The following is a 23,833-nucleotide window of genomic DNA, read 5'->3' on the forward strand; positions in this document are numbered from 1 at the left end:
TCTGTACAAGAAGTGGTAGCCAGGAGTGTACAATAGGACACAAAGCTATGATTTGACGTCTTCACCATCAGCCACATCTTGTACTTGAATTTCAGTGGTATTACTTCTTTCTTGTACATAATGCAGAGAAGTAGTTTAGGACTCTTGTGTGTGTTGTATGTGTGACTCTTGTTTCTATCTCTCGAAAACCCTAGCACATAGACAAAAGTGTTCTACAATTGGTATTAGAGCCTAGGAAACCTGCAAAATTCTCTTCTTTTCTGGCACCCATGTGCGTTGACTTCATGGATAGAGTAGAGCACTTAGATTCCAAGGGTGCACAAGTTCGGGTTTGGGGAAAGTGAATATTCTCTTCGTTGCACCTGGGTTAATTGGGGTATACTGTGCTTTCTGCCCCACCAAACCCTTACCTCATCGCAAGGGCTGAAATCCCTCACACGGTCCTTGATCACTTGATATTTGTCATGGATTCACAACTCACTAAATTGCTTCACGGCATGACGGCATCCGTGGACATGTAAGCGGCTGAAATGGAGGCTATATTTTCCCCTCTCAAGAGGATAGAGTCAGCACCTCAAGCACCTAGTATTCCGAATCTCGAATCTACAAGGGCCCGTGCTTCAGAAATTCCAAGGACAAAGTGGCAAAAGTTTCTAGAGGAGGATTTTTCACTCCTTTGAATGTAGGGAAGGATGCTCTGGAGAAGCTTGCTCCTAGTCCGCTAGTCATCATTCTACGCTTGCACATAGTCGACAAGAGAGATTTCGTTTGTGTCACCGACGGTCTCCTTCATGAAGTCCCTCTCCAGCGAATTCTTTGGGCGATTCCCGCTCGCCTTCACCGGCTCGACGTCGAGGGACTATCGGTTTAGCGAGTTCTTTGTCCATGCCTCGTAAGGAATGAGCTCAATTATTGATGCTTGTGAAGCATCTCAAGTTCAATGGGAAGATGGACGGAGAAGTCATCATCAATTGGACCCATGAGATGGTTGCCACGTTGGCAGCAACAAGTGGTTCAAGCTCCATTTGGTGCGAACGGCTTTGACAAGTTGTGGTGGGAAGACCACCTCAGGCACCACTTCGTGACTTGCTCGGATGATTGCCGCAAGGTGATCTTAAAGAAGTTCATTCCTGTAGATTACCAACGTGAATTGAAGAAACAATGGGAGCATTTTATGCAAAAACATGGCGAACTCATAACCAACTATCTCGCTCATTTGTGGAAGCTTTTTCTCATGCTCCCAAGGACCATCTGGTAGTCAGAGGAGGTTGAGCGATGTTTGTGGAAGGTTTGAAACCATCTTTGCACGTAGATTTTTGTGCACATTGGCTCCATGATCTTTCATATATGATTCATCTTGCTACAACCCTGGAGACAAGGAGAGCTCCAAGTCTTGGACTCAACAACAAGGGCATCAGAGAAGCAAAGACAAGGGTAGCCAATCCAAGGCCAAGGATGGTAAGGACAAGGCAAGTGGGGGAGCCTCGGTGACTTGCCTCACCCCTGAAGAGCATCACGCCAAGATGGTTGCTAGGACAGTGCTTCTATTGTGACTCCACTAAGCACATCGCAAAGGATTGTCCGAGGACTTTGAGCAATCCCAGCAAGAGGCGGCTTCTTCGGAATTGGATGATGAGTGTGAAGGAGATACATGTGTGCATGTCCCAGCTTTTTTCATTTCTCGAGTTGAGCACACACCTTGGGTCTTCATTGCATTAGACCACATGTACACACAGAGTCTAATTTTTATAGGTATTATAACAATGCAATGGTATAGTTAGCTTAAAAGAACATATTCTTCTTTTTAAGAAAACAAAAGGAAAAAAATTTGGCATACGTAAACCTTAAATTATAAAATTCATACATCTTTTTAATCTTACACATTATAATTATCATAATCCCCTATGTCGTGTTTATATCTCACAATTTAAAAATTATACCAAATCAAATCCTAGAGCTGATGAAGATGACACCAAGTGCATGGATGACAAAAGTATTAGCGTCGTTAGAGAAAGAATCACTTGTATCATTTTTTCCTTCTAGACTAGTCATTTTAATCGGAGGAGCTAGTGCAATGTTATCTTTTGTGTGGCACATTTGCATCTCCTCTTGGACATTTATGTCTTGAATATTGTATTTGCTATAAGCAACAGCTTGGAGACACTCCCTTGGCCCATGGACATCCAACCATGCCCATGCCAAGGTAACACCAATGGCAAGTGGTTATAAAGCTCGTTTATGTAGGCCATCTAGTTGAGTTGTATTGTTGCATCTCAGTCATAATAATACCTTCATAAACAACCCAAGACCAATGGACCACCCTTTCATCTTGGCATCACATTGAAGGACCATACATAACTATAAAAAACTATCAATTCTTCTTAAATAACTATGATCGATGCATCCACATAATTTCACAACAAAATTCAACGATTATTTTTTGTAAGTTAGCTAATGTCAAGAGGATGCCATGCAACGATGTCGATAACTTCTTACAATGAGTATATTATTTTGTTGATATAGCACGAGACCAAAACATGCACACTTCCTTGGCATGTTCTCATTATGCAATACCGTTCCTTCTCTTGAAGCGTGAGTAGTTATTTTATGAACAGCTACCCAATTCTCCTCCATCTCCAATTGATATTTGACCTTCACCCATTTTAAACCACCTCATCATAACTTGTTGCTCAATGCCTACTATACCTCTATTTAATCACCTTTTCGGTCCATTTTCATCTGCTACTTTTAGTAGACGCTTAATATATCTTTCTTTCTCTGTCCATGCATTCTTCTCATCCATTTGCACCACCACTACCTCTGCTTGGAGCACAAAGTCAACTACTTCCTTCTCTAGTTCCTTTTACAGTTGCCTCTCACATTTAGCAAGCATGGGTACTTGACAAATAATTTAAAGACCCCATCAGGAATATGAAAGCATACCAAATTTGATGTTAGTCTTTATTGAAATGCCAAAAATTCTCGTTCACACCATGCTTGAGACAGTGACATGATTGCAATGGGGATGTAGACGTGTCAAAATCAGTAAGATTTGGAAGCTTCCTCCATGCAGGTTGATGTGTCATGATAGAAGACCCAGAAATGCTTCCATAACTACATTGCTAGATTTACTTACCAAGAATAACCTAAGTAACATTCGCACCCTTTCAATTATGCTCACTCACTTTCACCTCACTCAAGTGTTTGTGTACGTCATCTGGTGTGTGTGTGTGTGAGAGAGTGTGTGGCGCGCGTAACCTTGTTCGCCTGCCTGTGTTCACCTGCAACCCTATTTGTCTGCGACCTTGCTCGCCTGTGACCCTATTCGCATGTGACCCTACTCATCTGTGAGCATACGTTTCTGCTCGTCTATGAGCCTACGACTCTACTCGCCTACGACTTGCTTGTCCGCCAGCCTGCGCTTTTGTCACTCCCTCCTCCTACTTGCTCTGCGTGCGTGCGTGCGTGAGTGTGTGTGTGTGTGTGTGTGTGTGTGTGTGTGTGTGTGTGTGTGTGTGTGTGTGTGAGAGAGAGAGAGAGAGAGAGAGAGAGAAATGAAATGAAATGAAATGTTATATTAACGTCTTCAAAAGGCCATAATGACCTATGAGACCAAAAGTTACATCATGGTGGATCTGATACAATGTCTGGATAAAAAAACCCAGAAAATGAAAAATAAAGATGATACTACAGGCACCTAGAAAATGAAACTGGAAATGGAAGGTAAACAGAAACCCTTATAGGGTGTGAATATAGTGAGGGGGGGGTACGCTATGGAGGTGAGTGGAATATAGTGAGGGGATACAATATCATGTGGGACGGAGGGGTACACTATGGAGGTGCCTCCATCTCATAATATGTGCCGCATAGGACGCTGGCGGATCTCCTCAATATCCTCCATGGTGAGTACTCTGACTGGACGTCTCCCATGCCGTGCTAGTATGGTCCTGATCCTCTGTTGTAGTCTCCGCCGGTGTCGAGATGGGCCTCTCATCTTGGGGCACCTGGACCGCCCCAGCTCTATAGCCCGATCAATCAGTGTACCTCTGGTGCGGCTGTGCTCTGGGGCTAGCTGCAATGCCTGCTGACCTGACTGCTCAATCTCTGGTCGAGAGAGAGAGAGAGTCATATTTCAATCATGGCTTCAGGTTTGGATTTTTGTACATATGCTCGAAAAGAAAGACCTGCAGATGCTAAGCGCCGCCTATCAGAGCCTGCATCACAAGATGATGAACTTACTATGGAAGCTCAGTACGTCTTTGACACCCTTAAGGATGACTTTCAGCAGTCACGAGACAGGAATGGGGCAAACCGGTTCCAGAGGTCACGTACAAATTGAATTGCCGTCCCTCGTGAATCCTCTCAGGAAGTTGTCTCAAACTGCAGTTATAATTTTCTTTCCGCAAGGCTTGACAGATGGTATTTGTTTTACCCTCAACAATTTGCAGATTTTAGCCCTGATCTCCTTATAGATTTCTCATTGGGCTTGTCAGATCATACCCCATTGTGGATGAATTTGCAGCTTGGCATGCCTGTGGATGATTTGCCACCCCTCTCCAGTAGATTATTGCATGTTAATCAGGCTTATTTCCGACATCACTATTTCCAGCAAATGATCAAACTTGCAATTCATCCCTTGCCTTTGCATGCCCAGGAGGACATGAATTATGCTTGGGACAGCTTTGTCTCTCGTATGCAGAATGTCATTAGGGAGTATGGCAACTGGCATATGACTGAATGGAGGAATGAGGTTAAATGGGCAAAAAGGACAGCACAACAATTGACTGAATTTTCTCAGTTAAGGCCTCTCTCTGATTCAGAAAAGGATTCCCTTTCACATGCTCAGTTTAAATGACTGTTAATGATCAGAGGAAATTGCACAAATGGCAGATTAGGGCAAGAATGAAGCCCCTCATGGATAAGGGCTGCTCATCAAAAGCCTTTTTTCAGGGCTTGCATGCTACTCGAAAGAAAAACTTGTGCCTAAGGGTAAGGAAGCTAGATGGCTCTTGGACGCACTCTTTCTCTGATCTCCAAGATGAATGCCAGAATTATTTCCAGAAATTATTCTCCGCTCCTAGTTCCCCATCAAATCAAATGACTGAGGCTAGGACTGAATTTCTCCAATATGTTTCTGGAATAGTGGAAATGGATGAAGCTCTTACCTTGGAGAGACCTTTTACTAACACAGAACTTGATAATGCATTGTTCCACCTCAGCAAATACAAGTCCCCTGGCTGGGATGGCCTTACGGTGGAATTTTATATTTCTTTTTGGGATGATTTGAAAGAAGTCCTCTTGCAAATGATCAATGTTGCTTCGCAAGAAAATCAGTTGCCCCACTCTTGGAAGCATGGCATAGTCAAACTTATGCCCAAAAAACATCTGTGTGACCATATGTCAAATTGGAGGCCTATTACTTTGATGCCTGTAGTTTACAAACTCATTACCAAAATGATTGTGCATAGGCTTCACAGGATACTGGATGCGGGACTTCATCCTCATCAGTATGGGTTTGTGCCGCGAAGACAAATCCATGACAATATATCCAATGCCTTGACTGCAATTGAATATGCTAAGTATTCGCATCAAGATGTGCTTATATTGCAGGTGGATATTGCTAAGGCATTTGACACTGTTCAATGGGATTTTATCTCTCAAATTATGACCAAGTTGGGCTTTGGTCCCAAGATGGCAAATGCAGTTTACTGGCTTTATTCTGGCTCTACTTCTCAGTGCATTCTTGGGGGTCATCTCTCTCGGTCATGGACATTGGGTCGATCAGTTAGACAGGGCTGTCCTTTTAGTGCTCTCTTATATGCCATTGCGACCCATCCCCTTTTAATGTATCTTGATCATCTTACAAACATAGGACAGATGACTGGTCTTAAAATCCCTGGAGCTGCATCTTTTTTGGCACAAGCATATGCTGATGATTCCTTCTTTATGCCACAGAATTCTTCCCGGGAAGTTCAAATGCTTATGACCACTCTTTCATTGTATGGCTTGGCAACGGGATTGCATGTCAATTTTGACAAATCTAAATTACTTCCCCTGAAACAATGTGACTGGCATTCTATTCTTTGGCCGGGTAAGGTGGTGCAAAGATGTAGTCAGGCATTTGGGATATCCCATAGGATGGCATATCACCAGGAAACAGCAGCTAAAATGGATCTTCCAAAGACTTCAACATAAACTGAATACTGGAAGATTTCTACTTGGCCTCTTCATGTCAGGCTCAGAATAGTACAGTCCATTGTAATGTCCTATGTCCAGTTCTATTTGCCTTTGCTGCATTGGTCCTCCAGGGATATTTCACCTTTATGTCTCAAGCTATGGAGATGTTATGGAGGACAAAAACTGCTGTGAAAGCATTGAGACTGATGAAGATGGAAATGGTGTGCTCTCCTAGGATGCATGGTGGACTTAATGTCCTCAATATAAGACATCATGTACTTGCAAGGAAGGCGACTATGCTACATACTTTTTTCCGCCAACAACAGCCATGGACTTGTATGCTAGCATCCATGTGTGTCAACATGAGGACTTGTGCTTATGGTCATTGGATTACTGATCATTGGAAGGTTGTCATTGGGAGATTTGTAGGGAAGATACCTGGCTGTCCTTTCTCTACTGCTCTGATACTTGACTGGAAACAAGTACTTTCTAAGGTCAAATGGGCTCCTAATAATTGCTCGGGGACAAACTCAATGAGAAAAGAAAGTATTCATTGGAGTGCCATCTTTGACATTCCACTCGCTTTACAGGAACCTGTTCGGGCATACAATCTCATGAAATTGGGAATTAGATACATACATGATGTGGTAGATGATTAGGGCTATGTCTTATCTTTTCCTCAGGCCACTGCTTCCTATGCATTGGGAATGCATCATAGGTCTATATGGAAGAAAATTGTTGATTTATTACATCCTTTTCTACCTATTCCTCCTGTGGCTGACACAGACAGGCTTACGGATTGGCAATTGCAACCCTCTGCTACATGCACTCATCCTGTTCCTCTTCCCGCCTTAACCTCCATCAAAGCTTACAGGCTTCTTCAGCCTACTCCATGGATTCAGCAACATGCTAATTCTCTGTGGCATATAAGGAAGCCCCTCTCATGGTGGCGGAAGAATCTCGGGATGTTATGGAAGTGTAAAATGCCATTGAAACAAAGACTTTTTCTTTGGAGATGTATGACAGGCACATTGTCAGTGGGGGTCACACTTGCTAAACGTCGCATTGCACCATCCACATGTTTAAGATGTCAGGCTCCTTCAGAGACTGTTCTTCATTTGCTTTGGCACTGCCCGTGTTCTAGGATCCTCCTCAGGAGAATTTCAGATTATCTTCGGCTCCGTTTCCCGAGTCACAGATTTGGGAAACATTTCTGGCTCTTTGGTAGATTTATGAGGTCTTTGTCTCAATACTCACTATTTCTCTCTTGGGTGAGATATTGGGCTCTTTGGACAATCTGGAGTGAGCATAATTTGGCATACTTGGGTCGGCAGATTCACAAGTCATATGAATCTTTCCGAGCCTCATTGCGGCAATCGTTATATGATGCCTGCCATGAGGGTGATATGGATACTTCTTGCATAGAGCTTTTCTTTTTATGTTTCTGATCTTTGGGATACTCTCCATTTCGGAGACCTCCCATCATGTAAATTTATGAGCATATAAATATACTGCACTGGATATTACCAAAAAAAAAAAGTTTGTGTACGTCATCAACCTTATAGCCAAACTTTGCCTTTTTGTGGCTGGAATACGACATTTCCACAGACACGCCTTCTACATGGATCTTGATCACGAACAAACCCACATCACACCTGATAAGGCTGCTGAGTTGCTGACCCTAGCAATACAGGAAGCTGTATCATCACATGTTTAATTCTTACATCAAAATTCAAATTTGCGGATCATAAATTAGTGCATTGAATGCTCCTTCTACAGTGCTTCATGTCTTTGATCATTAGGCTCAGTGGACAAAAGCATCACAAAAATCGAGGTTCGGTCAATAGGGAACAGGGCTTTCACAAAACTTTCTTGTCACCGATAGACATACTTAACAAGTCTCAGAGTATAATGTATGTCTATCAAGTTAGCCTCACGTGGATGTACCTACCTAGAGATGTAGAAGCTAGAAGTGTCTTCCATCGTACGACACCATCAATACATGCAGAAGGTGATTCCTCAGTCTCTATTTTTCTGACATGACAAGCTTACCTACTCTCCGCTCTTGAGAAATGTAGATGCCATCAAGTGCCTCCCCTTTTAATTGTACATCCTTGAGAAATTTGGGATGTTTAGCTTTGCACGCCCTAAGGGGAAAGATGCGCCATATCATATCCAGGACAAATGCATTCTGGCACGACAAAGGAAAAAAGAAATTCACCGATGAAAACCCAGAAAATGAAAATCCCCAAGAGCCTGTCAATAAAAATTTTGTCATGTGAAACCCAGAAAATGAAAATCCCCAAGAGCTTCTCAATAAAAATTTCATCATGTGCCTCCTCAACAAGGGTCCACTGTCAAGCAGCGATGGAAAGGGTCAGCTTTACTATAGCACCCCACTGGTAGCAGCTGCAAGGTCTATAAGATAGGCACAAGCCTGCAAATAACCAAATTTTGCATTGCACAGAAAACTACTAACATTTGGCTACCACATAATTCACCTTCTAGCAACCCTATCCAATCATAATGCAATCATACATTATAATGGTATCTTTTTTTCCATAAGAGTCTGGCAAAACATCTGCCTAGGTCACTTGAGGCCATAAATTTCGCCCAATTGTTGATAAAGATTAATGCATCCCACCCTGTCAGTACTGAGAAAATTGTTGTGTACGCTTATGCACATAAACAACATGGTGGGAACTGTAGTCTCATAAAAAACATACCATTATTCCTGGCAATAACGCAAAAAGCAGGCCCATGCTTTACAGCTCATTTTGGCAAAGTCAAAAGCACTCCTTCCCTGTATGCCTGCTTTAATGGGGCATGAGCTATACGCATGCCTATTACTCAGCTCTGAGACACATAGGATGCAGAGGAGGAGCCACGTGCCAACAACACACAATCTCCTGCAAAGGGACCTATGAAAAGATTTTTTCTAGTAAGCCTGGTTTTATAGAGATTTATGATGTGTTCATAAATGAAAGACTTGGAAGTGTACAGATATTGCATGGGCGACTACTCTTCATCAGTAAGGCCTTGAAAGCTTGCGAGGCAATCTCTTGCAGAATAGTGGATGTGGAGCTTGATGGTACCATTGTATCCAATTTTCATAAAGCATTGCATGCATTAACATGAAAAAAAAAAAAGTGTGCGCAATGGATGTCGGTGGCCCCACAAATGACAAGAAACAATGCAGAAACAGCTTACAAAGGATACAAAGCTGCATCACGCTTGGAGAACTTCTGGATTTCTGCATGATTGAGGGCAGCATCAGGACCCATAAGAAGGTACCGTCCATCAAGAGTAGGGGTAAAAGAAGAAGGATTCCTTGGCAGCAGCTTTAGTCCATGTCTGTGCAGATCCAGGTCCCTGTAAAAAAGGGACGACATATTACACGTCAGAGATCGGACTGAAGTGTAATTTTTTAAAACGTTATCACACCTTGTCTGATCAAAAGAAGAATAAAATATATAACAGCTGACCGAATGATACTAGGCCGAAGAAGAGATTGTAGATAGCTGGCTCTTGAGAACTTGAATCCTGATACTATTTCTTCTGTGACAGCAGCACCACCGAGCACACGTCGCTTCTCAAGTACTGCAACTTGTAGCCCCGCTTTAGCAAGGTAGGCAGCACACGTCAAGCCATTATGACCTCCTCCAACAATCACTGCATCCCATATCCTGCTTGCAAGCCCCAAAATTGCACAACATACCAAAAAATGAGAAGCCTTTTGCCATGACAGCATGTCTCCATTGTGTTTCTCTTTTTAAACATGATTGATAATATAAGAAAATCATATCATAGAGAAAAGAACTCCCCTTATGCTAGGGATGGTACAAGTAGCACATCCAGTTAACTTCACCACTCATACATAACCCCAGCATTTAACAGAAAGCCCTTCGTGCTTTCTTTCTTCTCCACATGATCATTCGGGCTACCCTTTTCTTAGCATAACCACGACTAGGAAGGGACCAATCTAAATGCACCATAGCCAGCATTCGTACCATCCTTGCCTTCCAAGTTCCCATTTCCATTCAAAGAAAGAAACGGACTAAAAGCTAAAACCCATCATCTGTTATGTACCTAATGCTAACCATACGGTTAGTCGACCTGATCTGGGAGCTAGGGGACCCAAGGATTAGGAAAAGCAAGATGATTAAAAGGGCCAAGGCTAATAAGTTAATAATGAGGCTTATAAGTTAATAATCCCATCAGTATAGCTTGTATTGAAAAAAGCTATATAAGTGAGGGTTATGTGATGAGTGGATGGTATTTATTGTATTGTCATGTAACAAGATGTTTTGTGCCAAGACCATGCACACAATCCACTCCTAATTGTCCATCCTTGACGCAAACGGATGGCCCCTTGGGGCAGGTCCTAGCGGTATGTGTAATAATCCTCCCGACAGATCACCCAAATCACAGGCTAAACACAAGATTAGGAAAAACAAATAGAAGGATGCAAGCAAGCTCACTGCCCAACCATGGCCCGTGTCCACAAACCTCCCCCAAGCCCTGGACTAAGGCTCACTCCCGCAGATCCATGTCAAATCGACCTAGCATCCCATACCATCAGAGTCTGCCCGTATAGGCCCTCGACAAGACAACCTGTGATCCGCCATGTCCATGGCAAGAGCATGACTACTCTTGGTTCAAGCACATACCAACTGTCAACAACAATGATAATAGCCCATACGTCACTTATTTAGTGACTACTACTAACTATAAATAACCATCCAATCATAAATAGCTACAATTCATGGATTTATTAATAATGACCTTAACCACCTATATCAGCTTGCTTCCTCTAATCTCAGGGCTCCCCAAACCCTGCCAAATTAGGCCACTAATCTCAAGGATTAGCATTAGGTACGTGGGTCTCTTGCCAAGTTGTACACAATAGAGTTGTGTGTAGGAGAAGGCGCCTATAGGGGATGCCCTAGAGAAAGTTGCCATGCTTAGGCAGATGCGCACAGTAGCTCAGTGGGTCATACAGCAGGCCGTATGGGCCCTCGGCAAGACTATCTATGATCCGCCATATCCATGGCAATAGTATGACTAATCTTGATCCACACATAGACTAATTGTCAACAACTGTCAACAATGATAATAACCCATACCTCACTTATATAGTGAGGTACTCCTGCTATAAATAACCATCCAATCATAAATAGCCAGTATACATTGATTTATTAATAATGAACCTTAACCACCTTATCAGCTTGCTTCCTCGTATCTCAAGGCTCCCCTAACCCTACCAGATGAGGCCACAAATCTTAATGATCGACATAAGGTATGTAACAATATGGGACCCCATGGCTTACAAGTGTGGTCTGAATGGACGGAGCCTTTGCCCCTATGTTCGGGGGAGATCTTGTGTTGTACGGGATCTATGGTTGGGTGGTGAGCTAGTGTGCGGATCCTTTATCTAAACCAATCTTGTGCTTGTCCTGTGTTCAAAATATCTTCAAAGGATTCTTTCAAGAATCCTTGACAATTGGTAACAAACCTACCCTAAACCAATGGAGAGGACAAAGAGTGATGCACAACGTGATTTCTATAAGCTTTAAGATATGTTTTCTTAGGGTTTCGCGTGAAACAGACATGTTTCAAAATGTCTATCGCTAAGGTTTGATGCATACTCAAAAGGTATGATGTACTCGCTTTTGCTTTTATGAAGTCTCCTTTTCTTTCTTAGGGTTTCAGGTGAAACAGATACGTTTCAAAATGTCTATCTCTAGGGTTTGATGCATGCTCACAATGTAGCATGCGCCAAGCTAGGCCCGTGTGAAACAACAAAGCCTTCTTTAAACCTTAGTTTAGTGAGTCTTTAGCAATCCTTAAAACAGCATACATGAATCTGAAAGAGATGTAGTAGAGATGACACCCCCCTACAACAAGAGTATTTGCTTTATTTCTTCTTCTGGAGAACTGTATACAGGCTGAACTGTGTCCACAAGACTGGGCCGACAAACTGACTAACACACAGCCAAACACAAGGAAAAAGCCAACAAACGCTGGGCAGAACTGTGTATAAGTTGTAGGTGACTGTGAAGCTATCTTCGAGAGAATACACCGGGCCGAGACTGAGGGTTGGTGTGCTGAATACTCGTGAAGAGACTAAGCTTCTTTGCCTTGGGCTGAAAGCACTAGAGTGGCTGTAAGTATGCAAAGGCTGGAGCCTATGCACACACGCTTGACTGACTTTGCTTCATAATCTTTGATTTTATCTATGATTTTTGGGACTGAACATGGCTTCACTTGTTATATGGCTACAGAGTGCTAGTCGGTTGCCTTAATGTGTTGTCAACCTACAGATAAGCTCACGACTTGCATTAAATAGCATTTAATGCTCTGTTTGCTAGTTGGGCTTGTTGAAATGTGCAATGTAAAATGAATGGGTTATTTGGTTGAGTGTGTGAACGCACCCTAGAGGTGCAAGATACTGTGGTAAGATAAGAATGCAACATGTGATATTGTATGGTGTGTGAGTGTTGACCAAAAGAGTGGAAAAAGAGTTGCCACATGGATGATGATGTGTAAAGTGGGATAAGACTAGAGGGCCTATATCATTGTATGGTTCAATTGAGATATGCAATAGAGCTTGCGTCTTGAGTGTGCCATCTCTCTCTCTCTCTCATGGAGTTCTTAGTGTGGTTTGAGAGAGATTTAGAGCTGCCATTCTCAAGTTTGAGAGGAGATTTGCAACAAGTTGGTTGCATAGAAGCTACCCAAGAGAGTTGCAAATGGGAGTTTTGCAACATGGACAGCCTGCTCATCATCAAAGAAGCTGAAATAAAGATTTTCAACAAGTATGAAAACCTTGGAGTCTACATTGTCAACAAGGAAGCTGCCAAGAAGCTTGTGGAGGTAATTTGTGAAGTTTTCCCTCAATGTTTTTGGTTATTGAGCATGAGAGAATGCTCTTGTGGAGGTGCATACTTGTCAAGATGATGGCAAGTGAGATGGTGGACTCAATGGAGTTCACATGTGTGTTCATCAAGAAGAGGATGCACCTGTGAATGTTGCTCAAGGAGATGAGCAAAGTGGTGGAAGTTGTGGGAACTTTCATATGTGTATGCATGGATTCACAGTGGTTTACAAAAGCGATGATGTGCTAGAAGCCGTAAAAAATGGTGGTGGAGTATGCTGCGAGCCACATCACAAATAAGAAAGAAAAAAAAACCAGCCTATGTACAACTTATGCTTGTAAGTTTGAAGCTATGCTCTTTAGTCACACACAGCAAGGGACAGCAAGGGAGAAGAAGAGTGATAAGGAGCTCAAGAGGAAGCGACAGCTTCAGCAGTGCAGAGCGCACAAAATGGCAATGTAGAAGAGCAGCAACAGACAAAGTCGAAGGCCAAGCTCTCCTTTGTTTTCTCCAGGGCTCAAGAAGCAGAGCAAGAAGAGCGCAGAAGACCACTACCAGACAGAGACCTGTCGAAGAGGACAGTTGAAGTAACTGACAGTCCTCATTACACAACAGATCTCATGGGCAGCTATGGCGATCAAGCTCAGCATGCCATGGTTGTCAAGCCTCCAAGATCTCCCCGTAAGGCAAACCTACAAAACAAACCATAAACCATGAAGCGGGTGCAGGCCTACTCGCCACCCAACCATGACAGCCGTGAGCGAGGCTCACAATCTTGGCCATCCCCACCGAGCCATGAGCTAGAGCGTCATGCTCTCGTGAGTGCCCTGCCATCGTCCTCATCCGGTGTCCTCTACCACCCGGGGTTGTCTTCCAAGGACGACGGCCTCCTGCGCGATGGTGCTCCTGCTCCACGTGCTCTGCACTCCTGTGCTCCATCCGTCGGTGTGTGCCCAATTGGTACCCCTCTCCCCAATAAATAGGGAAGGAACACCCAAAAAGCACACACTATCAATAGTGGACCAAAAAGCACATGTCCGCCCACAACATATCACACTCTAACTCGCCAATCTGCCTGCCCCTAGCGTGCACATGACATACTCCCCTTCCTCAAAAGAGCTCCTCTTGAGCTCAAGAAAAAGAACTCAAGGAGAAGTTGTCACACTCGCAACACTAGAGAAACACCCTCTATTGGTCGAAACCAATAGTCTCAAGGACAATCCGACTAAGAGGTCGACCTGCTCAAGTAACATGACATGAGCGATTCCTAGTCACAAAAGCTGCATCCGGAGCAAATGGATCATCTGGGTAACTCGAAGCTGACAATGCTACCAGTACCAGAGGTAAGCAACCACTGTCCTAAAGAGTTATCCAAAAGTATCTTCCATTTGACTACCATGCTTTCGTCTTGATGTCCTATATAAATCTGGTCTAGAAAAAACCACAAAATTGGGAAAACCCAGAACCTACTACTGAAGCCTAAACCAAGTGGAACAGAACAGTAGTCTCTTCCCAAACAAGGGAAGAACCGATCTTCTAGAAGAGATCATCAATCTGTACTTCAGCGCCTCGGTAGTCTAACTTCCCAAACAGACCTCGGAAAGTCTTGGACATGAAAGGAACAACTATTCCAACAAACCTGGTTATAACGTAAGCTAGCATCTATCATAATTGTCTGTATCAAAAGTAAAGTATCTATCCCTCAAAAATGTTGAGATAGCCTTGTGTTTGTAGGCGCAGAGTCCGAATGAAGTCTTGACAATCTAGCATAGCCCCGTAACATGCGATGGATCATGGCGTCCCATACCACCATGATACCAAGTGAGGGTTATGTGATGAGTGGATGGTATTTATTGTATTGTCATGTAACAAGATGTTTTGTGCCAAGGGTCTTTCTTGGGTTCGTCTCGTCGATTCAGCCAGTACCTGGTCTTTTTCCCCTAGGAGGACTCCATGGCAGCCTCTCCGTCAGCCCCGACCGATACAGGTCTTCGACTAGACTTCTCAGATGCAGAGCAGCAGCTTCTCGCGTCCTCCGTTTCTTCTTTGGAGGCCTCCTCCTTGGTTTGCAAGGTGGTGGGTAGCCGCCCAATGCGGAGAGAGTTACGCGACCTACTTCAGGGTAGCCTCATCGGCGAGACTGCCAGAATCGTCAGCGTGGATTTTTTAGGCCGCGGCTACTACCAGGTGGAGTTCGAGTCCCCACCAGCAGCTCAGAGGGTGCTGGCTCGGAGCCCCATTGCCCTACGCTCCTCTCGGGCGTTCTTGGCGCGATGGACACACGGTTTCGACCCATCGTCTGATCCACTGGCAGGCGCGACTGGATTCCCCATCACCGTCTGCTTTCCAGGTCTCCGAAGGGAGTACTTGCCCCTCCTGCCGGCCATAGGCAAGGCTTTCGGGCAGGTGGTGGAGGTGCCACAGACCGCGGCTTCAGTGGTTGCTCGGGCAGCAGGACTCCCGGCCATTCGTGTTGTTGTTTCGTCACCGGAGTCCCTCCCGAAGACGATCCTCCTCCCTTGTCTTTCTGGAGGACATCTGATTCAGCGCGTGGAGTATTCGGGCCTCCCCGGTCAGTGCTTCATATGTCGGGAGATGGGCCATCTCGCACGCTCCTGTCCCCGCAAGGGGGCTAATCCTTCACGCTTTGCTGCCTCTGGACCCCCTGCGGGAGACCCGAGAGGTGGCCATCCACCTCCGAGACCGGACATCTCTGGCTCGTCACAGCAGGCGCCACCATCGGACGAGCAGGCTCCGGCGGAGGACGCCGCACAGACTCAGGAGGCTGGAGGCTGGCAGGAGGTTCGCCGGCGGAAACGCCCGGCTCGCAGGGACCGTCGCAGACGCCAGCAGGCAGCGCAGGCTGGCGGACAGGATGGTGGACGGGCGACTCCGGCTGGCCCACAGGCACCTACCCGCATTTATGCTCCAGTCAGGGATAGGCGGCCGGTAGGTCCCACCCCGATGGACGAGGATTCAGTCTCAGTGCCCGTTGCTGAGGCCGATGGAGGAGTCTCCCACGTGGAGACCCCACTCCCGCCTCCCCCCGCGGGGGGCCCCGCCCCCTCCTTGGAGCAGTTCCCTGAGGATCCCCGGCCGCACTCTGCGACCCCCGGCTCCCCTTCCCCCCACCCGGAGAGCACTCTTCCCTCCTCCCCCCCTCCCCCCCCCGCCCCCCCCCTCCCTCCTCCCCCGGCGGCCCCCCCTGACTCCTATCCTCTGGCAGATGCCTTTCCATCCTCCCCTCGCTCTCCCCCCTCCTCGCCGCGCGCCCCCATCCCTCCTTCAGCCTCTCCAGGATACTTCGCCAGACCACCCACTGCCCCGGGGCAGCGCAACTGGGTAGGCCAGAGTTCAGTCCAGCGGCTGTTTCACCGCCACTCCGGGCCGGTGGAGATGGCGATCCTCGCTTCACCCGCCACAGAGTTCGCCCCAGCCTCCCCTGGGGGGCCCCCGCGAGTGATGGGGCTACCAGTGGATTACAGTTTTTTCAGGTGCCTCCAGCTGGATGCTGGCCCATTCGAGACTCTGGTCGCGCCCCTGCGAGTTTGCGTGGTGTGCCATCCCTCGCGTTCTCCTTCAGTGGTGAGCAGCATGGTGGCCTTCTCCTTTCCTCTCAGCGTTGCCCCAGACACAGCCTGGGATTGCAGCTCTGTAGAGGAAGTTCTGCGTGACCAGATACTGGAGTTTTCTCACCACTTCAGCGACCTGGGGCTCACGGATCTACTGCAGACCCGACTTCACTTAGCCCGCATGAGCCTGTTTGGTATAGGAGATTGGCGGGTGGATCCGGTCCACACATCAGTTGAGGCGGTGCTACTGATTCTCCTCCATGCCGCCCCGAGGGTGCAGCCTTCCTTTAGGTACTTATATGCAGAGGATTGGTCTCACGCCTATGCTCTGGATAGGGCGAAGGCGGAGTGGGGCTGGACTCAGACACAGGTCACCCTCTTTCTGGAGAGACTCCGCACCCGGACAGACAGTGATTATTCTCCCTCCAAGCCGGCGCCCAAGACTCCTAGAGTGGAGGGCAGATCATCCGGGCCGGCTGAGAGGGGTGAGCCAGTGGCGGCTTCTTCACTTGCCTCAGCTCATCCATGAGGATCCTCTCATGGAACATCCAGGGTCTCGGTGGACATCGCTGCCACATTGGTCGGGGCAGACTTCGTCAGGAGATCCAGAGGGCTCTCGTTGGAGGACCCATAGATATTCTTTTCATCCAGGAGCACCACCTTTCTGCCGGGCGTACCCGCATCTGCGGGAAGATCTTGCCAGGCAGGAGTCACACTTTTTGGTCCCCGGCATATGGCCCCCAGGGGAACCAGGGCGGAGTATGCATCTCAGTCAGCGAGCAGCTTCTTTCTGAGGTTGTGGACTCTGGCACTCTGGTTCAGGGTCGAGCGCAGTGGGTCATCCTTCGGGTTGGGGAAGACCGCATTGGCTTCCTCAACTTCTACGCCCCTAACGGGGCGTCCGGGAGAGCCGAGTTCTGGAGCACCATCAGGCAGTCCCTCCCCTTGGCAGACCACTGGTGCCTAGGAGGGGATTGCAACATGCTGGAGGACGCAGAGGATAGGATGGGGGGCAGCCAGGAGACCATTCATGGGCCAGAGCTAGCTGCCTGGGAGGAGCTAGTGCTACAGGTGAGAGGCCAGGATCCGTGGACTCTCCCGGAGTTTGGCAGGTTGCAGGGGAGTCTATCTTTCTCGCGCTCGGATAGACGAGCCACAGGCGTTAACCTTTCCCGCATCGACAGATTCTACATTGATGAGTGGGCCTGTGATAGAGGCGGCACTGTGGGCATACTTGCTGGCTCCTCCTTTTCAGACCACTTCCCAGTGCTTCTCCAGATTGAGGACCCTTCGAGAGGAGAGCGGGGCCAGAGCGTCCGGATTCCTGATTGTCTCATAGAGGAGCCTGAGATCGCACTCAGAGTTGAGCAGGTCTGGCAGGAGCTACAGTTCAGGAGAGGCTCGGCAGCCAGTGATCTTGCCAGTGGCTTGCAGGAGATTAGTCGGATGCTCAGACTGGCTGCCTTGGACCGTCTGGAGGCCTTCAGGGAGCAGGAGAGGAGCCTACGGAGGAGTTTAGCGTCCCTCCAGAGACTCCAGGAGAGAGATCCTCTGAGTCCTTGGATCTCTGAGCAGATGGAGACAGCTCGCACTGAGATCAGATCCATCGAGGAGAGGCGGGTGGAGTTCCGATTCCATGCTCGGTCTTCTTTTTGGACTCAGGCTGGAGATAGAGTGACTCGGGATTTCTTTGAGGCGACTGGGCCTCGCTTCAGACGAGAGGGTCTCAGGCGGCTTCGTCAGGCTAATGGCCAGGTTGTGGTGGATCCCCCCAGGGTGCGGGCGATAGCCACAGATTTTTACAGGGTTCTTCTCTCTGCTGAGCCGGCAGACGACAGGGTGAGAGAGGCTAGGGAGGCAGTCTGGAGCTTCACGAGACCGGTTGTGCCGGCCCATCTACAGCACTCCCTTCTCTCCCCCTTCTCGGATACGGAGCTGGAGGAGGCTCTTCAGGCATTACCGCGGGGCAAATGCCCAGGAGAGGACGGTCTTTCAGTGGCTTTCTTCCAGAGGTACTGGGGCCTCCTTCATAGGGGCTTCAGATTGGCATTCCAGGAGATTATGGAGACGGGAGTCATGCCGGATAGCATTGCAGAGGGGTTGATTCACTTGATCCCCAAAGAGGGCGGAGACAGACTGGAGATTAGACAGTGGAGACCGATCACCTTGCTAGGCACGGCCTACAAGGTCCTAGCTAAGGCGATCAGCAGGCGGCTTCAGCCTCACCTTCCGGACATCATCCACTCCACGCAGACAGGCTTCATCCAGGATCGGAGCATTCTGGATAACATTTTCTCTTTCTGGGAGGCTACGGCCTTGGCTAGATTTCGGCAGGAGGATTTGGAGATGCTCCTTCTCGACTTCGAGAAGGCATATGATCGGGTGGACTGGGCCTTCTTGGAAGGCACTATGGAGAGGATGGGCTTCCCCCCTCAGTGGATCCGTGGGGTATCTGCACTCTACACTTCGGCTCATAGCCAGGTGCTGATACAGGGTGTGTGCGGAGAGAGGTTCCAGCTTTCGCGCTCGGTGCGGCAGGGGTGCCCCTTGGCGCCCTTTCTTTTTCTTTTTGTGGCGGAGGCCATGAGCACCTTCTTGACGGCATAGGATACAGGTTTGAGGGGCCTCCAGCTTCCCATCCGCACCTCGGAGGAGCTCCTAGACTCGGAGTTTGCGGATGACACTGCTGTCTATCTTCAGGGAGGTGAGGAGAACCTCCGCCGCTTCGCCTCAGCCATGGACAGGTTTTGCAGAGCCTCGGGCGCTTTGATCAACTGGCACAAGTCGTGTGGGCTGTGGGTCAGTTCTATGCCCCCCCCGACTTGGAGGCCAGTTGATGGTTTTCAGTGGCTGCCCCCCGGCACTACAGTGCGTTATTTGGGCTGCTATGTGGGCATTGATATTTCTCCGGAGCAGCAGATAGCCCCCCTTCTTCTGAGCATTCGGAAGAAGCTTCTGTATTGGAGTACTGCTCGTTTATCTCTGGCTGGCCGCGTAGTGGTGGCCAACCAGGTTCTGCTCGCTACCATGTGGTACATCACTTCCTGCTGGGCCTTCTCTCGGGCGTGCATTGGCCAGGTGCAGAGGCTCATCAGGAACTTTCTTTGGTCCGGAGGCGATGGGCGACCCGCTAGGGCAAAGGTGGCATGGGCTGTGATCACTCAGCCGAGGGAGAGAGGCGGCCTGGGCATTGTAGATCCTATTTGCCAAAGCCGAGCTTTGCTTGGCAAGCTGGTAGTTCGTGGTCTCCTGCCAGGTGTTGAGCCGTGGAAGGAGCTTCTTGTTTCCAGGATGCTCAGCCGCACTCCGTCTCTTAGCGGCCCCTGGAACCCCAGCATCAGGTGGATCTTTACGGAGCAGCGCTCCAGAGGAGTGGGCCTTGGCTTCGAGGAGCGTTTTGCAGCCAGCCTTCTGAGGGCCTGGGCGCATCTGAGGCCGGCACTCTTCCAGACTCCCCCGGGCACCGATGAGGAGCGCCTGAGGCAGCCATTGATCTGGAACCCCTTGATTCGTCTCCCCAGTGGCCATATGGTTGGCTCGCGGTCTCACGTGTCGTGGGGCCCGTTGAGCTCCGGCCCAGCCCAGTCCCTAGACGACTGGATATGTTTTCAGCAGCTGCCTCCAGAGGCTCAGGAGAGGAGACTCAGTGGGATGAGGGGCAGAGAGTTGATGAGACAGGATATTGAGGCGGCCATCCCCCGGGAGTGGAGGACCCCAGTACAGGACCCTTCACCTCCACAGTGGATGGGTGTCTTTACTCGGCATGAGATCCTCCTAGCGGTCTGCGGCACAGCGGAGAGAGTCGCCCCACTCACTTTCGAGGTGGGAGAGGGTGGCCAGCTTCAGAGGTCACGACTAGACTTGGATGGGTTCCAGGGTTGTATCCTTCAGAGGGTTCGGGTGGTCGGCTTTCATCAGAGACAGTGGTATGTAGACCCCTCACCGGCCTCGATAGGGGAGGATTGTTCTTGGAGACTCTGGGCTTGGGACAGCAAGCCTCTTGTTCGCCTTCAGTGGGACCCAGGGGAGTGGTTTTGGCGAGATCCCTACTCGGCCCCTACCAGCCCTGCCATTCCCTTTTTTCAGTACACAGCGAGGCTGGGGCGGCGGATTCAGAGACACAGGATAGAGAGCACCCCGGCAGCGGCCGAGCATTGGCGGCGACAGGGGCTCTCCCCTGCCTTTCTTAGGGACTTCTGGCAGCGCCTTTGGGCCAGCTTCCGTCCCCGGAAGGTGACACTTTTTCTCTGGCTCACAGCGCATAGAGGATTGGCTGTGGGGGCTTGGCTTGCTTTTGGTAGACACCCAGCGTCCTGCCCTCGGTGCGATCATGCACAGGAGTCACAGCGGCACTGCTTATGGGATTGCCCACAGGCACAGCAGGTCTGGCAGCGCGCTCTCAGGATGGTTTTTGCAGGTTCTCCAGGGGAGATGTTGGTGACATGGGGTGCGGTAGCTTGGGCCACGGATAGTGGCCCTGCACTTGGATATGAGGACGCTCCTGGCAGTGTGACCATCCAGGTCTCTGACAGGGCGATGGCGGTGGTTCCGACGCCAGACTTCTCCTCGGCAGCCTCTCAGGAGGGGGTCGGGCAGAGATGGGAGTTGATCAGCAGCATGACGGCCTGGCACATATGGAGAGCCCGATGCAGGGAGGCCATTGACCACCAGACGACTCCACCGGCGGAGGTCATACAGGCCCTCTGGGTGGACATCATCCACACCTTGAGAGGACACTGGGGGAAACTCCAGGGAGACTCGGATCGCATGAGAGGGCGCCGCAAGGCTTTCCTCCGCACTTGGCAGCCTGGCCCTTTCCTCACCGCGAGGGACGAGGATGTCATTTGGCACTATCGGCCGCCAGTTTGGCTTTTCTCACCTCCTTCATGTATTACTAGGTAGCCCCCCCCAGAGAGCGGCCAGCCACGGGGGGGAGCTCAGGTGTTCATTGTGTTTTATCCCTCCTTGCGAAGTGAGCTTTGTAGCCATATGGCGTTTTCTCATTAACTAATAGAAGGATCTTTTTTCCGGAAAAAAAAAAAAAAAAAAAAGATGTTTTGTGCCAAGACCATGCACACAATCCACTCCTAATTGTCCATCCTTGACGCAAACGGATGGCCCCTTGGGGCAGGTCCTAGCGGTATGTGTAATAATCCTCCCGACAGATCACCCAAATCACAGGCTAAACACAAGATTAGGAAAAACAAATAGAAGGATGCAAGCAAGCTCACTGCCCAACCATGGCCCGTGTCCACAAACCTCCCCCAAGCCCTGGACTAAGGCTCACTCCCGCAGATCCATGTCAAATCGACCTAGCATCCCATACCATCAGAGTCTGCCCGTATAGGCCCTCGACAAGACAACCTGTGATCCGCCATGTCCATGGCAAGAGCATGACTACTCTTGGTTCAAGCACATACCAACTGTCAACAACAATGATAATAGCCCATACGTCACTTATTTAGTGACTACTACTAACTATAAATAACCATCCAATCATAAATAGCTACAATTCATGGATTTATTAATAATGACCTTAACCACCTATATCAGCTTGCTTCCTCTAATCTCAGGGCTCCCCAAACCCTGCCAAATTAGGCCACTAATCTCAAGGATTAGCATTAGGTACGTGGGTCTCTTGCCAAGTTGTACACAATAGAGTTGTGTGTAGGAGAAGGCGCCTATAGGGGATGCCCTAGAGCAAGTTGCCATGCTTAGGCAGATGCGCACAGTAGCTCAGTGGGTCATACAGCAGGCCGTATGGGCCCTCGGCAAGACTATCTGTGATCCGCCATATCCATGGCAATAGTATGACTAATCTTGATCCACACATAGACTAATTGTCAACAACTGTCAACAATGATAATAACCCATACCTCACTTATATAGTGAGGTACTCCTGCTATAAATAACCATCCAATCATAAATAGCCAGTATACATTGATTTATTAATAATGAACCTTAACCACCTTATCAGCTTGCTTCCTCGTATCTCAAGGCTCCCCTAACCCTACCAGATGAGGCCACAAATCTTAATGATCGACATAAGGTATGTAACAATATGGGACCCCATGGCTTACAAGTGTGGTCTGAATGGACGGAGCCTTTGCCCCTATGTTCGGGGGAGATCTTGTGTTGTACGGGATCTATGGTTGGGTGGTGAGCTAGTGTGCGGATCCTTTATCTAAACCAATCTTGTGCTTGTCCTGTGTTCAAAATATCTTCAAAGGATTCTTTCAAGAATCCTTGACAATTGGTAACAAACCTACCCTAAACCAATGGAGAGGACAAAGAGTGATGCACAACGTGATTTCTATAAGCTTTAAGATATGTTTTCTTAGGGTTTCGCGTGAAACAGACATGTTTCAAAATGTCTATCGCTAAGGTTTGATGCATACTCAAAAGGTATGATGTACTCGCTTTTGCTTTTATGAAGTCTCCTTTTCTTTCTTAGGGTTTCAGGTGAAACAGATACGTTTCAAAATGTCTATCTCTAGGGTTTGATGCATGCTCACAATGTAGCATGCGCCAAGCTAGGCCCGTGTGAAACAACAAAGCCTTCTTTAAACCTTAGTTTAGTGAGTCTTTAGCAATCCTTAAAACAGCATACATGAATCTGAAAGAGATGTAGTAGAGATGACACCCCCCTACAACAAGAGTATTTGCTTTATTTCTTCTTCTGGAGAACTGTATACAGGCTGAACTGTGTCCACAAGACTGGGCCGACAAACTGACTAACACACAGCCAAACACAAGGAAAAAGCCAACAAACGCTGGGCAGAACTGTGTATAAGTTGTAGGTGACTGTGAAGCTATCTTCGAGAGAATACACCGGGCCGAGACTGAGGGTTGGTGTGCTGAATACTCGTGAAGAGACTAAGCTTCTTTGCCTTGGGCTGAAAGCACTAGAGTGGCTGTAAGTATGCAAAGGCTGGAGCCTATGCACACACGCTTGACTGACTTTGCTTCATAATCTTTGATTTTATCTATGATTTTTGGGACTGAACATGGCTTCACTTGTTATATGGCTACAGAGTGCTAGTCGGTTGCCTTAATGTGTTGTCAACCTACAGATAAGCTCACGACTTGCATTAAATAGCATTTAATGCTCTGTTTGCTAGTTGGGCTTGTTGAAATGTGCAATGTAAAATGAATGGGTTATTTGGTTGAGTGTGTGAACGCACCCTAGAGGTGCAAGATACTGTG

The 23,833-nt window shown here is 48.0% G+C and overlaps 1 protein-coding gene across 4 annotated transcripts in view; it reads right to left on the reverse strand.

Moving 5' to 3' along the window:
- Positions 1-23,833, reverse strand: part of LOC147627088 (FAD/NAD(P)-binding oxidoreductase family protein) — a 202,874-nt gene that overhangs the window by 141,360 nt on the left and 37,681 nt on the right. For all 4 annotated transcript variants that reach the window (XM_086815656.1, XM_086815657.1, XM_086815655.1 and 1 more), the window contains 2 exons: positions 9,663-9,863; positions 9,388-9,549 (listed from right to left, as the gene is read on the reverse strand). In XM_086815656.1, coding sequence (XP_086671782.1) covers positions 9,388-9,549; positions 9,663-9,863 — 363 coding nt within the window. The remainder of the gene's footprint in view (positions 1-9,387; positions 9,550-9,662; positions 9,864-23,833) is intronic.

This window comes from Cibotium barometz, chromosome 21, assembly GCF_041138505.1.
Source record: "Cibotium barometz isolate CiBa-2024 chromosome 21, ASM4113850v1, whole genome shotgun sequence".
Classification (NCBI taxonomy): Eukaryota; Viridiplantae; Streptophyta; class Polypodiopsida; order Cyatheales; family Cibotiaceae; genus Cibotium; species Cibotium barometz.